The 19,139-nt window shown below is 31.6% G+C and overlaps 1 protein-coding gene across 5 annotated transcripts; it reads right to left on the reverse strand.

Annotated features, from left to right (window-relative positions):
* Positions 1-647: 647 nt before the first annotated feature.
* LOC112283670 (uncharacterized) lies at positions 648-6,214 on the reverse strand. 5 transcript variants are annotated; one of them, XM_024522720.3, is made up of 8 exons: positions 5,821-6,155; positions 5,171-5,281; positions 4,445-4,581; positions 3,923-4,229; positions 3,629-3,690; positions 3,420-3,501; positions 2,947-3,147; positions 648-1,058 (listed from the first exon to the last, which is right to left on the reverse strand). In XM_024522720.3, the coding sequence occupies exons 1-7, from the start codon at positions 5,855-5,857 to the stop codon at positions 2,972-2,974; spliced, it is 912 nt and encodes a 303-aa protein (XP_024378488.1). In that variant the 5' UTR covers positions 5,858-6,155; the 3' UTR covers positions 648-1,058; positions 2,947-2,971. The 5 variants fall into 5 exon arrangements, with proteins under 5 accessions (XP_024378488.1, XP_024378485.1, XP_024378486.1 ...); XM_024522717.3 differs by lacking the exon at positions 648-1,058 and adding an exon at positions 1,764-2,500 and having other exon boundaries at positions 5,821-6,214; XM_024522718.3 differs by lacking the exon at positions 648-1,058 and adding an exon at positions 1,764-2,490 and having other exon boundaries at positions 5,821-6,162.
* Positions 6,215-19,139: the final 12,925 nt, after the last annotated feature.

A 19,139-nucleotide genomic window follows, 5' to 3' on the forward strand; every position in this document is an offset into this window, starting at 1 on the left:
TAATATTCATATCTTCTACTAATTTGACACTTGATATATACTGTGAACAATCTCCTTCGAAAACATAAGCCAATTGTGAGATATCATATAAGTGTCTTGTTCTGTTCTAAATGACCATTTCAGATTAATACTGGAAATAAATGTGGTGTACATATATATTTTTACTTTAATGTATACACATACATGTTATTAAATTAGAATTCAATAATACATTCTCGAAATGTATTTGTTTATACAAAACGTCTGAAATAAACTATAAAAATCAAAATGGTTGGGTGATTTTTCCGAACCCAACAATCTCAGTCAAGATTATGTATACACATCCAAAAAAACGTATGAGAAATGTAAAGAAATTTTTGGAATGAGATTAAAATAATATGCATTTGATAAAATCTTTTAGTAATATATTTTCTTACATAAAATGTCATGTAGTTTCAAAATATTTTAGTCATGTCATATAGAAAAACTTTTTGTTAAGTGTAAAAATGCATAGAGTGAAATATGACTGTATAAAGTATGATAACATTATTTTTTTTTTTTTTCAAAATCACTCAAATCGCTTTCCATTAAGTTCACAACAATTTAAGATCAAACAATCAAGAATAAAACGCACTGCTCCCAGACAACCAAATCCACGACCTTAACAATTAAAAATCAAGGTCCCGTTTTTAGAATCGCATTCTAATGCATTACTTATAAACAAAACTATGCCTTCAAGGTCAAGTCCAACACAACTGCATGCAGTGTAGAGAGTGATTCCCCAATCCAACTCTAATCACAGGTATCATCTCAACATAATCTCTTCTTGGGCGTCTTAGTTGGCCTGGGTACAAGTTCTCTCAGTCCTAACACTAGAAGGAGCTCTTCCTACTTGACAAATGGACTTCCTCATGTGAGGAATTGGAATTCATACAACTTGTGGGCACTAAAAGAAAATTCAAAAACCAGGGGAATACCGACAGCTTGCAGTTTCCTATCATAAATTATCGTTACATCATGGTTCTTCACGAGTTCTGTCGGATTAATATTGTTGTGCTTTCTACAAGGTTCCGTTAGCCCTGGATACAGACCCAACACAAGCACAGTCGTTTCAACTCACTACACACCTGGTGTCACAACACTGGCCCTTGGCTGCTGTTTTTACTAAACTGCTAACACATACTTCACACAACATCAATCCAGCAAAAGAATTCATCGCTCCTACTGTTGTAAAAGAAGCAGATTATGCTACCAATATGAGATGATAACCATATAATTAGTGCCACAAACTGAAAGCATGTAGAGTGACTGGCGCTTAATGTTTTCCGTCCGGGGCAGGATCATAGCGGGACAATTTACGTGGTAAACAAAATCCGTCCACTATGCCAAGCCTTCAGTCGTCGGTCAAGGAGAATAACTATCACTTCAGACATACCAGACTCGGAGCACTGGACTTCTTCATCACAAATGATTACGAACTAAGAATATGAATCGAGTCGACTAAGGCCAGGAACCAACACCTATGAGCGTAGTACGAAGAAAAATCGCACTCCTTACAAATGTTACCACATGGCATTATCTCAGAAACCTGGGCATGACTGTATAATACCGAGACTGCTCGATAAAACTAAGCAAAAAAAACAATGATTCCGACTGCAGAGCTCAGCATTCACATCATCTGATATAGCTGTGATATGTATGAACAATCTTCACACGAACTCCGGCAAGATAGCCAAAAAGTGCCTAAAGATGGCTAAACACACGTTCATAACCACTCCGTCGAATGAGAAAAGGTCATCCAGAATGGCAAACTCTTCAGCGAAAATTCTTCCGTAGCAAGTTTACATGACTGATCGTGAATGTATCACCTACCAGAAAGCCGATCCTGACAAACTACGCCTGCAAAACGACCAGATGCGCTCATGCTTCCATCGAAATGTAAAATAACTAATCCACAATGTTGCAAGTCTGTCCACAAACTTTCCGAACCAAGCCCATTCCTGAGCAAATGTTACGATGATGAAACAACTATGCTAGTACAATCGACGCACAATACCCAACTGAACACGACACGTTGCAAGGTGACCAGTAAAGATCCCGAGGTCACCCTACTTCATCGTTCCAAATCTCGCCATGCCCGTGAGAATCTCCATTGTGCGAAATAAATATGCCAATACATTCTTGACCACCCCGCCCGAGAAGCGCAAAAACGTTCGTCATCTTCCGCACCTCACACCGTACCTTGCCTAAACGAAGACCAGCCATTACACCATTCGTCTCTCTTGGAACTAACGAATAAACATCGATTTAGCCGTCGCACCATTCGAATGTAACTGTCATTTGTGCGCAAACAACCCCAACAAGTACGCCGTAATTTCACGTTGAGCCCATCATTTCACTTGACAGGGATACACACACTGCACGTACGAGGGTCCAAAAGTCACCATTGTTCCTACCTCTTTGGCCCATCCTCGAAAGTGATGCACAGCTACGAGGCAACAATCACCTGACCTGATGTATCCTGAAATGCATCAGTAGAACGCAACAATCTTCAAACTGCGATTTCCAGCAGACGATCACTACTAACGCCTAAAAATTCTCACGAATGTTTTTGTATTTTAATCATCTGAAGGGGGCAAAACAATAATATTGAAACAAATCATAGTGAAAAAATAATAGAACACTTTGCAGATGTTTTCAGTCTAGCACAAAGCGGCCTTGAAACTGAAAATACAACTGCAAATGGTTCATCAGCAAAGTTGTTAACTCCCATAAAGAGTCTTGCTAGTCAACGAACACCTCAAATATAGTCGACAACCTCAGGGATTCGTGATAAGAAAACCCACTTTGAAGACTGCCTACTGCGTACGGACAACGGGGCGCGACTCAATGTATGCCCACACCGCACTAAAGAAATAACTCACACAACAAAAATGGCGAATAAAACGATCGCTCAACTTTGCTTACCTGACAATCATCATACGATCCCTTTTTATCGACGACCAACACCGCCGCCGCCTCTTGATCGACTGTTGTAATCGTCCCCACGATCGCGTCCACCTCCAACTCTGTAAGGATCATCCCGAACAGGACCTCGAGGTCCTGGATGCCGAGCAAAGGTGAGCCGCAAAACATAAGATTCGTGATCGGTTTCATCAAATTTATATCCTGCAAAAACAAAACAAAATAAAACCGTTTCATCTCGCCCACTCTCAACCATGCCAAGCAAGATATTCCACTCCATTCCACACAACATAAGCACAAGCTAAAGAAATCTAAATATAAAAAAGTTTCCATCAAGAAAACAAAAGAAGTACTCACAATCCCATGCTCCCACCGACTAAGATACATTTCCCCTCAAATAAAAACTGTGTTCAAGAAAATACTCTTCAAAAAACAAAAAAAATACAAACACAATATCCACAACATTATACTCTTACCTTGCAATGCTTCTAGAGCAGTTGCTGCGCATCTTGCGTCTGCGAACTCCACAAAGCACAATACTACCTTGCCTCCATCCGCCTGTATCACCACGCCACACCTCATGACTTACACCGAACAATCCCTCCCACATCACTTCTCCACCAACTCATGCATCACTACACTTCTCCAACAACTGCTGCAAACACCTGGTTCATTACCAACTCACCCGCTTTGCATCCTTGTGAACCAACCGCACTTCCTTAAATCCAATAAATGGTCGAAAGATGTCTGCACCACCAGGTTAAGGACCCGACCACACATCTCCGCCTCTCCGACCTCCTGACCAAACTAACACGACCTCCTTCCTCATTACATGCCTCCTCCCACATTCCACACCTAACACGACACGCATACCTGACTCCTCTCTGCATACACAAATCCGATCCTACTCGCTTTACAGGAACCACATGGGAACCCTTGCAACTCCCACGGACCCAGAACTTTCTCTGTCACAGGATACGTGCAGCTTCTCTGCGGGAGCAGTCCTCGGGTAGCCCGTCCACAAACAGCGTCGACGATGCATCCGGTGGCAGCACATCCAAGCCCCCACGTAACACATCCGGCTCCGGAGCGCCACCGTTCAGCCCCAGTGCGCCAGGTCGCCCACCCATGCCCACGTCCAAGGGTCCCATGCGCCCTCCCATCAGCTGAGATTCATCGGGAAGACCTCCCATCCCGAGCGGCCCCAGACCCCCTCCGCCAACCAGCGGTCCAAGACCCGGACCCATTCCCAGCTCGTTGCCGCCCAGACCTCCTCCATAGCCCATCTATATCCGCCCACAAACCTCCAGTCAGATTATCCTTCCCACACCCACACGTCAAAATCGACCCAACTCCCGATGCTGATTCCGAGAACCCTCATCCACGACCCGGTCCGTCCACCACGGATCCATGTCGTGCAAATGCTCCTCACACTCCAAGCCTCGTCCCGTCATCCTGCCTACCATACATCACAGCTACTCCTTGCGTCCCGATGTCTTACCATGTCCCCACCGCCGCCCAAACCGTCTCCATCTCTCCACCCGGCGCGCCCCATTTGGTCCTCGTAAACTCTGTCACGAGGATAGCCAACGTCGCGATCTCTACCTGCACCGTAACCCGTTCTTGGAAGCCCGTCTTCTGTGTCAAGGACAAACGACAAACACCTCCCATCAGCACCAACCCCCGTGTTCTCAACGCATTCTCCCAAAACCTCTGCTCTGCACTCACAAACGTCGCACGCCCCTTAATCCGCACCCTCGTGTTCCAAGCTCAACCGTCTGACAACACCACCACACGTGCATGTGGGATGCCTGGACAGAACCCCACAACCCCAACCACGAACAACGCCCACAGCTACAAAGCTGCAGAATCGACCACTCCACTCGCCCTCGCCCATGACTTCACCACCACGACCCTCATCATATCAAGCCCATTGCTGAGCGACGACCGTTTGCAACGTCAACGCCTTTTTACGACACCTCCCCTGTCTTCACGACACCCGAACACGCATCCTCATCGTGAAAGTGGTCACGCAATTGCTCGAGGTAGGTGCTCCACAGCACCTTCCAGTTTGGACCTTGAGCTTCCTCGGACTCGTACCAAACATCCCCGACCATGCCTCATGCCCGATGCACACGGCATTCCTACATGTACACCACAATCGTCCAAAGCAAACCATGTCAACGTCGCAAACATCCACCGTAAACCCACGTCAAGAGTCACTAACCGTAATCTCGACGAGTGCGCTTGGTCGGAGTGGATCCTGCACGCCTACCATCCGTTGCCGCGCCGTAGCGCCAATTGCCCCCGTAGTCCCCCATCGCTGGACCGTCTAGCCCTGCCCGCCACAACCCCCTCCCGTTCAAATATCTTCCCTCTCGTTCTTAATCTACTCCACCCCAACCAATCACGGCTCTCGCGCGCCTTCTCGTGCTGTCATTCCCTACTCCACAATTATCTCTCCCTCTCTAACATGCTGTCTCGCAAAACATGCATTCAAGCAATCGCTTCGACGTCAACGAAACCACCAAACTACCAAAACTGGCCCCGGAAAACTTTGCCTCCTTCAACTGGCACTGTGCAAACCTAACAATCAATGATCCTCCTGCTGAGGATTGTAGCGAAGCGATGGAGCGTTCGCACAGGTAAAGAAAAAGAATCAGCATTAGCGTCACAAGGATGCCATAAACCATCGCGTCTGTAACAACCCATACTCGCCACCCGCTCCCCACCGCGATAATCATGCCCTTCCCAAACCCTAACTTTTCCTTAAAAAAACCACTCCGCCTTATCTTACTTACGCACAACCTGACTAATTCTGCCGGAACCAGTAGAGTTTCGGAGGAACAGGATGAGAGGAAAGTCATGAGCACGTACTCAGCTGCTGCTGGCCCCCGTTTATAAAAGGGTACATGTGCGTTAGTAGTATGGTAACGACGCGCTTTCACTGTTTGTGGTGGCTCGCTTGTTCAATTCGCTCAACTCCGAAAATGTTGCGCCAACTTGTCGGAATAAGTGTGTTTGTGTGGGGGTGTGTTTGTGTGTGTCCGGCACGCCAAATGCCAAGCTTTGTGTGAGGAGGGAATAGGGGCGCAATCAGACAGACGTGAGGGAGGAGTGTGGAGAGTGCGAGGAGGAGGAGGAGAGAGCGAGCGAGAGAGAGAAAGTGAAGAAGGAAGGAAGGGTGTGCTGGGGGTGGGCAGGGATGCCCAGAGTTTTATATAATAATAATAATAAAATTGTGAAGGGTTACCAGATTTGAAGGGCGTGCTCGGGGAGTGAGTGTGTGTCGAGATGGTCTTCTTGTGTGTGTACTTACAAACGGCACCAAAGAAGCCTCCACCCAGCACGGGTGCTGCCCCAGCCCGGCCCGGGGGGGTGCCTGCCAGCCGGGGTGGGGGGCTGGGGTTTCCAATTCCACCAAATGTGGGGCTTCGCCTGGTCGTCTTCTGCGATGGGAGTTCGTGAAGTGGGTGTGATGCTCTCCTCCCCCCCCCCACACCCCAACTCCTCCCTTTCATTGTAACTCTGGCGTTGACTTCTCCTACTCCTCCTCCTCTTCTCGCATTCACACCCCCGTTTTGGTTGGTCTGGGCTGGGGCTGGGCTGAGCTGCGCCGCGCCTGCTCTGCTGGAAATGTGTGAACCCTCCTCCAATCTTTTATCCCCACTCATTCTGTGGGGTCTTCGCCTTTGCATTCTCAATTGTCCCTTCAAGTCTGTTTAACACTGAAATATTAATCCTACATGAAAATGAAAAGCCTGCACGGCCATTTGTATCAGGTGGAATTTTATTCCACGCAAGCCTGTATTTGGGGAAGTGTTCACATTCATCGTTTTTATTATTTTATATTACATACTATTCATTTATTTACTTCTGATATATTTTCAAACTTTACTTACTTTACATCTTATTTTTCTTTTCTTTACTATATATTTTTCATTAACATAAGTTTGCAGCAAAGGATATATTATAACCGACGTATACTTCTTCATTCTGTATTGAGACAAAAATGTGATGTCGGCTTGCAGTTTCGATGGTGAGGTTACATTTGGCCTTTAAGTAGTCTAGAATTTACAGTTGTGCTTTGTTTCACCAAAATTGGTCGCTTATAAATACGGCCAGGTGTTTAGAGTCAGAGCTATTAGATGTATATAAACAATTTTAAATTAAAAAATATAGAATCACAACATACACCATGTTCCTTAAAGTTACACAAACATATAACATTAATACTACTGAAGAACAAAACATAATGATTAAAAAAAAATACACAGATCCAATTAAAAAAGAAAAACAATACACACAATAATGAAAAAGGGGACACATGTTATTACACAAATATAGTCCAGAAGAAAAATAAAATAAAACTACATGAACACTATGGTTTTTGTTTATGACTCCTTTTTAAAGAACATAATATTGAAAATAACTTCTGGATTATTGAAAGACTTAATTAAATTTTCAGAACCTTCTAATTACCTCTTTAAATTAAATTAAATTAGAAGCATGCAAAGAAGATTTTTTTACAAAAGCTAGTCTGGAAAGCTTGGTGCAAGAGTTTGGAATAATAGATACTACAAATGTAGAACAAAATATTTCAATGTTCCAATTAGAATTTGTAGAAGGAAGGTTTTTGCCATCTTGTGAGTTCTTCTTTTATGGTTATTATCATATTATTTAATATGCTGTTGATATGACTTCTTGGTCATCTTTGATATATATATATATATATATATATATATATATAGCAAGAGTTTTTTTCTTTATTTTAATACTTTGATGTTTTATAGATTGTTATATTTGATAAAAGTATAAATTTAAAAATAATAAAATTAGAGGAATTCTGTTTTTGATACTTTGATGTTTTCGATATAATATAAGAAAAAACATGTGAAAAGAGCAACACATATTTTTACAATGTGAAAGAAAAATATTGTAATAATAATTCTGATATAAAATTAGGTATCATGATGTACTTAAACATTTTCATAATGTACTTAAACGTTTTAAATGCTGAAGCATTTTGTTGTAAATGATATCGTGCATTAAAGAATGCAATGTATGACTTATTATGAGAAAAGACATCCGTTTCTAAATTTAGCAAAACATACTTTATTTTATTTTATTTTTTACTTTATTGTAATTGCATAAGCCACACTTTTTTCCCATCAACACCTTAGCTTCAATGTCTCAATTGATGAAACATTTGGCAATTAGCCAGATTCCATTATAAAGACAATTTTTTGGGTTGAGATTGTGCAGAAGCATCACAAGTGTGCCAACTTTTAACATGAGCTTAGGAAGTAGCTACTTACTTACTTGTAATGTGTTCATGTATTTCATTTTAACCATCTCTGAGACTTCTAGATAGCCCATCTTGTATGTGCTTAAAAACTGATTTTCTTCTAATGTAGCTTATAATATTGCTTTATTAATCAATGCAACTTCATCATTGCCGGTGGTAAAAATAACTTATTCGGCAAAAAAAAAATCCTTGCCTCTAAGATTAGTTTGCATCATAGGATATGTCTTATCAATTAAGTCTAAGACATTTCCCTGACCTAAGAGCATGCTTGGTGGGCAATCAACATGATCTTCTTCAATAGCCATGAATTGTTTTTCAACAAGAGCAAGAAGCAAATTGGCAAACATTTTATCTCCAAATTTGGAAAAGATAGCATATGCAGTGATTGCACATATTTTCCACATACAAAGAATGTGAAAATACCTCCAAATGTCGGACTCTTTATTAAAGATGGTATAAACTTTGGTCTAATCCCATTTAGAATCATTAAATGCCTTGTCTTAAATCACTTCACATGATAAAAATAGCGTCTCCAAGTGAGTCTTTTTTTTTAATTAAAGCTTGAAGCATTCTGTCAACCATTTTAAATGAAGACTTAGTCATCATTGGAGCTCTGTCCCAAAGGATTATTGTTGGTCACTGTAAATATTTTACCAAATCTAATTGCCTTTAAGGATTGCAAATCAATATGCAATCCAGTTTAATTGGGATTTAAAATCTAGAATGTGACATTCTATCCTGTTGTAGTCGTAGATTAGTGAGTTTGAAATATGCAACTTCATAGGCGATTTCATCATTTGCATGCAAAATTTTCTAAAGAAGATTTTTTAAGTAAGTTTTTTGAGTTCTTCCAGGGACATTGACAAAAAAATAATAAATAAATAAATAAATAAACCTGGCCTTGCACTTAATTTTTTTGAAAAAGATAGTAAAAAAATTAAAATTAATCTAATTATTAGTAAATATGATTTCATTTTATGTTTTTATATTTGATACTTAAAGTGGATTACATGAGTTTTGTTGATGCATAATATGCACCATAAGATTTGGAACTTAAATTTAACCAAGATTTACCACAAGAACATTAAAGTTTTTAGTATTAACTACTTAAATAAATAAATAAAAAATTAATAAAATTATGTTGAATGGATGATGTTGTAATGATTTTATTTTTTATTTTAAAAATATTTTAAAGCTTAAATATTATTATTAGATCATATGTAACTAAAAACTTAATACATCATTATGAATTTGTTTTAATCCCATCAAGAGAATATAAATTATTTAAATAAAATTTTAATGTGTTATTTATTCAAAATATCTTGCTTCATAAATAAAATGTAAGTTTTATAAGTTTCTTTGTATATTAATGAACTTCAACACTAAAATAATAGTACTAATTCAAGTCATCTTGTATCAAGGACATAAATGACAAACAACCAAAACATCAATATATTCTTGTATCAGTAGAAAAGAATAGATATTCATTCAAAGATAATATAATACTACAACTTCAATGACTATTGCCAAAAATAAGAAGTTTAGAGAGTCTTTAAATAAGAATAATAACAAGAAAGACATTTAAATGAGTAAAAAAGACCTTTATTCATGTGTTGGAGGTCCTATAAGATGAGGTCCTATAAGATGATGTCATAGTATATATAAAGACAATAATATTAGTTATGCCTATGATATTATATTTTTTTTAATGATAAGTTCCACAAGGAAGAGTGCTTACATGTTGAAAATGTCTAAGATGCAAATAATTATATAAGCCATATACTTTGATCTTTGATTTTTTCAAAGATAGTTGATAGGCCTTTTAACCACTAATAATGTCCTTTAAAATAGTAATAACATTACATTTTTATTTTATTATTGTTGATGCCTTAGTAACTTTTTTCAAATAAAATATTTGAAATTTTATCAAAAATTATTTCTATTTCTAAAAAACCAAAAATTAAAAATTTCTTTTAAGGTTGTAATATCAAATATTATCATACTATGTGAAGTCTTGTTTGAAAATGGACCTCACACTTGGTTGTAGAAAATAAATAAAAAATTACAACAATAAGATTTTAACAACTCTAATAGAATCCTAAATAAATTCTAATAAAACCTTAATAATTATCATCAAATCTTAATCAAATCTAAAAGAAGTCTTAAAGAAATTATAAAAGAAGTATAAAAAAATTATAGAATTATAAAAAAATTATAGAATTATAAAAAATTATAGAATTATAAAAATTTATAATTAAATTTATAAAAATCCTAAATAAATATCAACTAAACTCAAATATAATCCTAAAAAAATCCAAATAATATTTTTAATAAATCTCAATAAAATCTTAAATACTAAATCAAATCCTACTAGAATCTTAATTAAATTTTAACTCTTAATCTAAGCATAATGAAATCCTAAATCCTAAATGAATCCTCATTGAATCCTATAATAATTTAAAATCTACATAATTAATAATTTAACCATAAAATTCAACTAAAAATTTATACACCTTTTAAATACTCAGTTGAAAATAAGCTCAATTTTTTTGAAAAATATTAAACTTATTAAATAGAAGATTGATTCTAAAATTTGTTAAGGTAATAGGAGGCTTACTTTTCTAACCTTGATGCCAATCTTATAACACTAATCTTTCTTGATTTCACTATTTCATTTCTTTCAAAGTTTTTATAATTTTTATAATTCAAGTGTGCTACTAGTGTGCAAAATTTTATTTTAATTCAATGCCTAGATCCTTGAAAATCTAAAAAACTTTTATTGATCCTTCAAATATTAATTTCTAAGATTCTAATATTCTTGAATTTCAATGAGATTAAAATAAATTTTTCAATCAAGCTTAACCTTATGACACACATTTAAGATAACTATGTTCAAAAAATCACAAAATTTTATCTATAAGTTAACTACCAATTTCATAAACTTTTCTAAACTATAAAGCTTTTATTTTTCTCAAAAGCCAATTTTTATTTTAAAACAACTATAAATGTGCAAAGCCTTTATAAAGCCATTACAAACCGAAGTCACTCAAAATTACAACTCAAAAAACCTTGCTTTAGTTTATATTCAAATCTTACTTTGCAATAAAATAATTAAAAAATAAAAATAAAATCTATAATTATTATAGATGCTCAGTTTTGTATCTGAAGGTTTGATTTTAATCTTGATTCCAAACTAATCTTCTCCAAGTATCAATTATTGATTTCTTAAGATAATTTCTACTATATATTAATCTTAATTATTTTCTAAAGATGCCTATATTAATTATTTTTATCATTTATTTTAATTTTATTTATTTATAATAATACAAAGTAAATAAAGGCCTATTTTTTAGTGAAGCAACATTTAGTACTTACTAGTTTTACTACCTCCTTGACTATCATTTATATTTTTGAGGTAATTTTTTATGATATTTTTAATTAAGATCTTTCATAATATTATTCTTTTAATTTCTTTTACCTAAGAATTTTATTGCAATACCACAATGCATTATGTTCTGCAATCATTTAAAAAAATATTATTATTGATGGTTTTTATTTTAATAATATTGTCTTAAAAAATATGATAATGTCAATGACTTGTCTAGTAACTTTATAATCAATAGCTTGCAAGTGAAATGTGGTAGTTATTAATTCTTCACCTTCTTAATATTTTAAATTAACCACAAATAAAGATAGAAGATAGAATGCTAGCTTCATTGAATATCATTTGCATTATAGCAAAAAATTGTTTGATTTTCATCATTATTTTAATAGATGTTGTTAATGAAAAAGAATTCATCTTATTAGTTGTATTTGCAAGATTCTTAGATGGTTCTCTTGTGCATTCATAAATATTATATTCACATTAATATTAAGATTTTTTAATCTATTACTATATAATTTTGAGTCTAAAACTTCTTTTATCTCAAATTCTTAATTATTATCTATTTTTATAAGAAAAAGTGGAATTTTTCTTCTTCTTAGTATATCAAATATCTTGAATGGTTAAAAATAGAATATATAAAATATAATTGGATTAATTGATTTACAAATAGAAAATGGTTTCAATCTACAATAATCTAATATGTCACAATATATATATATATATATATATATATATATACAACAAAGTAATCATATCTTTTTGTTAATGTGAAATTGAAGTTGTTCCTTATAATAGATAATTATATTGTTTTTTATATTTTTCTTAAGCTTTCTTTATTTGTACCTATATTGTTGAATATATCTTTGATAAATAATTTACTAGGTCTTTTATTATAAGATTATTAATTTTACAAAGTTAAAAATACAAAGTTGTAGATAATAACTATAATTATTATAAAAAATTACTTCAAGTCTTTATTACAAATTAAATCCTTCAGTTCAATATAATATTTTTTAAAAATCTATGATAGTAATAAATTATTATGAAATTATTATTTTTTATTTTTTATTTATTTATTACTTGTAATAATTTTTATATAAGATAAAAAATGAGCTAACTTAGTAAAACAATCTACTTTCACAAATATAAAGTCATAAAAACTTGAGGTTAAAAGATCTATGATAAAATTCATAGAAATAAAAGATCATTGTTGTTTTGGTGTAAGTAATGGCTGAAAAAGTCTATAAAATTGATAATGAAGAATTTTCATCTTATATAAATATCACATGATTGTATAATTTTTTTAATTTCTTTTTATACTTTAAGTTGCTAAAGATCTCTTCATATTAATTATATGGTCTTATTAATTTCAAAGTGCCTTTTAGTAAGAAAATCATGATGAACTTGAGAAACTTATAATTGTCCTTCACCTTCTAGAGCATGTAAATATTGCTCAATATAGAGTAGTTATTTTTAAAAATTTTAATCGATAAATATCATGAAATTTAGAAGTATTATTTTTAACATCATGAATCAAAAGATTTGAGGACATTCGTGAATAAAATTAATCAAGATAAATTGAATCAACAGTCAATGTTGATTTCAATGCTCAAAGATTAAATTTCTTTGACTTCAAAAGAATATATTATTGATAATCAAAAGTTGCATTCCTTTGGTATAAGATTAAAGAATTTAAAAATTACACAAGCCAAACATTCTTCTTTTTTTAGCTAATTAGTGATATTAAATACAAATCTTAATAAAAACATGCTTTAATAATCTTAGAAATAATTTAAAGTATATATAGATAGAAATTACTTAAGATTATTTTGATTTTTATAAATAATTATTTAATTAGTAGAACCTTTTAGATAATACCTTATTCTTGAAATAAAACTAAAATTATATATATGTATATTTTTATTATGGATCTCATAATTAATCTCATCTATTGAAAAAAAAAATTGAATAAAAAACTACAAGATAAAGTTTGAAGTCTATTCCTATTTGTAATAATATTACATCCAAAAAAAAATCTAATGCATGCAATACCATCAATAATATCTTAGAAAAATCAAAATAATATAAAATCGAGATTGTTGAAATTCTTTTTGAAAGCTTCAAATATTATTTTGATTTCTATATTATATTCAAATTTTTCTTTTCAAGTCAATATCACAAACGTACATATTTGTTCCAATTATTACTTAGATGATGTGAATGTATAGAAGTAGATAGAAGTATGTTTATTTGATAATATTTTATAAACAATCTTTTCAATAGCTTCATAGACACAAATTTTCTTTCACACATATTTATTGGTAATTACTAAATTAAATACTTAACTAATAAGTTGACTATGTTACGTACATATTAGCCACTTCCAATACAAACTTGACATGTGGCATCCATATAAAAAACTTGTCTTAAAAATGGAATACATGTCTCAAAAGTAAGATACATGTTAGAAGTCTAATAAAATAACACCACATAGCTATTAGTTAAATATTATAGATAGAAACAAAAATTAGGCCTTTTTTATTTTTATCATCATTTTTTTGCTTTTAGTCTAATTTCAAAGACTTTTAGTTTTTTAATCTTTGGCAATAATCATCAAAGTTTCTTCTTAATTATACATTTGTTTTTTGTAATTTTTTTAAAAAAACCTCTCACTTGGTTATTTATATTCTTCAAATTTTTATCTTATTGGATTGATAAGAATATACTTATAATATCAAGGCTTTGTCTTTTCTTAATTAAGAATAGATTACTTCTTTCTTTTAATGAAATATAAGCATATTAGAAATTATAGATGATTTACTTCTAAATTGATATTATTCTTTAAATTTTCTTTATTTATGTTCAATGACATTAGATATTTTTTCATTGTGTTATTATTGTAGAATTTTTTGAATTAAAAAATATAACGACACATATGCAAAAGAAAATGAAAGAGCTAATGCTTGCAATGTATCAACTCAATTTACTACTACTAGAAGCAACAAGATTAATATGAAGTAAAGATATAGAGATGATTGGAGGTACTTCAACATCTACAATTAATCATATTACTTTCATTATACTAAAATATCCTTTAAGCATTATATTTTTTAAAAAAATATTTAAATATTTTTTTCATATATTATTTATAAATATTATAATATACTTTAATAAAAACACAAGAATATCTTTATCTTTGGCATATATTATACAAATTTAAAAATTAAAAATTATATATACTTATAAAAAAATATCTAATTTATATCAATATAATTGATTTTTTAAGATGCATTGCTTCAAATAATGGCCTCATGATGGATCCTAAGAAAGCTCAAAAAATCATAAATTGCAAGATTTTAAGAATTGTAATAGATTTCTAATGTTTTTTGAGAGTTGCAAGTAATTATTAGAATTTTATTAAAAACTTTTCTAAAATTTCAGCTCTACTTATGCATTTGACATGTAAAGACAAACTTAAGTAAAATAAATAATCTATTAGAGCATTTGAAGCTTTGAAGATAACTTTTATTTTTGTTCTAATCTAATATCATGTCATTTTTATAAAAAAACTTTTATATAAAAAGTTGTATTTAACTCTACATAATAAGTAGTATTATTAAAAATAAGAGTAAATAATAAACTTCAATCAAGCTTTTCATTAAAATAAAATTCAAATGTTCAAAATAACCTACAAGATCTATGACAAAGAACTTATTACCATTATAGATTAACTTCATAGTTAACATTATTATTAAGAAGACTCTTTTAGTCTACTCACTATTTGTATAAATCACATGAACTTCAAATACTTTATGTCATGACATATTTTGAATTGTTGGCAAACCTATTACAACATGCTTTTGTTAAGATTTGTATTTAGTATTACTTATTGGCCAAAAAAATAACTATGTTTTTTAAATGCTTTTCCTACATGTTATTATCTTGTGCCAATCAAAAGGAAATACGACTTTAAATTAACAATAAATAATCTTGTTGAAATTAAAATAATTTCATCTTTGAATAATGAAATCAAAGTTCACTATTGATTCAATATTTTCGACCAAATTCAGTCAACTGCATCCTCAATTCTTTTAAGTTTGAATTCAAAAAAAATCTACTCTATTTTGGAAAATACTTATATGTTCCAAAAAATTAAGCATAATAATAAGCTCTTCAATCTTGTCACAACTTCCTAATTACATGATATTTTGAAAACAATAGGATCTCAAAAATATTTTTGAGAGATATTTGATTGTTTTAAATGTGGAGAGAAGTAGAAGAATTGGTACAATCATGTAATACTTATTTTAGATAAAAAATTCCTTGATATCAGCTTTGTAGACTTGTTTAACTACAAATTACATCAAAACAACCATAGCCTTCTATATCCATGGATTTTATCACAATTTTTTCAACTACAAATATTTATGACTCTATATTTGTGACATTAGATTTTTTTTTCTAAATTTGCATACTTCATATCATATACAAAATATATCATAAGTGAAGTAATAACTAAATTGTTTTTAGAAAATATTTATTTCTATTATAGATTGTTAAGACATATTATATCTAATAAAGAGACTTAATATAAAAAAGGATTTAAAAAATAATTTTAAAGATATTGAGGTTGAATATAAAATTATCTTTGACTTTTCGTCTTCAATTTGATAATTAAAATATACAAGTAAATGAAATTTTAGAATAGTATCTGAGATATACAATCAACTACTATAAAGATGATTTGACAATTCTTTTGTTACTTATAGAATTTTCTTATAATAACATAACATATTATTGTATTCAATAAATATGTATTTTTAAAACTAATTATAATTATCATCTAAGTCTTAATAATTTTGACTTTTGAAAATTTGATAATCTTGTGGCAAAAGATTTGTAAAATTATTTATCAAAATTTAAGTTATTTATAAAGTTTTCAACATATCATTTATTTTCAGGCACATATAAAATAAAATCCATATTTATAAAGCTTCTAAAAAATTCATCTATAGGATATTATCAATAATTATTTACTTTTAATTATTTATTTTTAATCTTTTATACTTAAATAATAATTATTATTGATTATATCTATTAACATACTAAAATATAATTATATAATAAAAATATAATTAAAAATATAATTTTAATTAATTTTTAATCATCTTGATTCAATTATAATTCAAGACATTTAAACATGGCTTTTATAAAAGCTCTTTAGTATATTTTCTTATCTTAATAGCTTGTAGATTAAAGGTTGATTAGTAATTTTACCTTCTACGGTCTAAAAACTCTTTTATTGCCTTTGATATTAAGATTAAATTGAAGGTAAGATCAAGCTAAAAAATTCCTACAATAGATTGGATTGATATGTAAGGGATGATCGTTTGTAGAATAAGATTGAATTCAGACCTCCAGCTATTAAGTTGCCTACTTAGGCCAAAGTATGGAGGTATTTGGAGATCAACAAGTAGAATTGGAGAGCTAGCTTCAAGCTTGTTTTAGAAGCATAAGACTTATTTTCATAGTATTTGAGATGACTTTGTAATTGTTCTTCAAAATCAAGGTTTGTATTGGTGACTTTGAATTTATGCAATATAATTAAGGCTAGTACTCTTGGCTAGTTCGTGAAATTGATGTCACATCTAAGGTTCAAAATTTGTCAATGCTTGGTTGATTGTGTGTGCTAAGTATGCATAAATTTTTATATTAATCTAATAGTATGGTTGAGAGATATCTAGTTTTTGGTATCAAAAGTTGGTAGTTTGGAATTGGGTAGGGTTTCTATGATATTTAAAGATCTATTAATTGAAACAAAGTGAAATTTGGCATAGTATTAGGACACTTAAAGATCAAGCTACACACCAATTTTGAGTTGAAGTTAATAGTTGGAAAAGAATAAATTGCTATTGGAATATCTACATCAACTTTCAAGTTGGTAGCAAAGTGACATTAGTATGGTTTTTTGGATGTTTTTTTTATAATTTATAAGTTGGATTAAATTAAATTTTTTTAAGCATATAGAAGACTTATAGTTGCATTTGTATGCAAAATTTTGTACCAAGTGGATGGTCAAATTAGAAATTATAGCTTGCTGAAGCTTACTAATTAGGATTAGGACTTGCAAAGAGAAATCAAAATTATCTAATTATGAAAGTAATAAGGAAATTAAAATTTGTGTATAGTTCAAATTATTGAGAAGAATATTTTTGACCACTTTGTATTGGCTTTCAGTACTTTTAAATTAAAATTCGAATTACATTGTTCTTATATGAAAGAAATCTATTAAGATTTCTTGGATACTTGTAAAACACAACTTTATCTTGCATAGCCAAGTGTAGAGTGCATTTGCAAATAAGACAATACCTAATAAGACCTTGTGACACCTTATCATAGATATTTTGTTAAGTTTTTTGTGTTTTATTTGTAGATTACTTTATTGTTGTGTATGAAAATTTTGAAATATAATGTTTTTAAAGCATCAATATTACTATAGTTTCTATGCATGTACCTTATTTTAGTGATTTTTTTATAATTTTTAATACTAATAACACAAATTTTAATTGTCAAATCATAAATTATTTTTCAAATATTGATGATGTTTGAACAAATCTAAATTTAATTTTTTTGAAAGTTTGAAATATTAAAATAAATATTTATTCATTATAATTGAGAGGAATTACCAAATATTGTAATATAATATTTTATATTACATGATTAATATCACTTTATGTTACATGATATGTTTTTTTTTATCCCAATGTGTTGTTTAAATTGTTAAACTTGAACATGAATTTTGTTGTGAGTAGTTTATATCTCTATGTGGACACAAAATAAATGTTTGCATATATTTAAATATATATTTTCAAAGAATGGCTCAGGTGTAAGTTTAATTAATTTAATTTGAAAGCATGTTTTTTGCTTCATCAAACCGTTTTTTGCATGTATCTATATCCAATGGATATATATATATATATATATAGTGTTTAATTAGTTTATTTTCACATATCCTAATCAATAATTGTTCAAACTTGCATAATAAAACTGTGTCAAAAAGTATACACACTAATATTTTTCAAATTGAATTTGCAGCATATTTAGCACCATGAAGGTGAACTGTTACAGGATTTATGTTCTTCTCTAGTTTTCTTTTCTGTTTTGTTTTGTAATTATCCCCCCCTCCTATTCTGGTTGAAAAAGTTTTTAAATATAAACTTTATTGAAATAAATAAACTGTGTGTGTATATGTGTAACTAGATTATTTGTATATATATATATATATATATATATATTTGTGTGGTTTTGAAGAAAATCTAATGATGGAGCATGAATGAAAGTAAGGATTACCCAGCGACAAAGAGGGCGAGGGTTGCAGGATGAAGCCATCTATACAAATGAGGGAGGGGGGGGGGGGTTGGGTGGTTAATTTGTGGAGCTGCAACATCCATGAGGGTGGAACACTCACTTTGGCTTTAGGGGCGCCGAGGAAGGGCCCCATTC

This window comes from Physcomitrium patens, chromosome 6, assembly GCF_059467195.1.
Source record: "Physcomitrium patens ecotype Gransden chromosome 6, ASM5946719v1, whole genome shotgun sequence".
NCBI classification, from domain to species: domain Eukaryota; kingdom Viridiplantae; phylum Streptophyta; class Bryopsida; order Funariales; family Funariaceae; genus Physcomitrium; species Physcomitrium patens.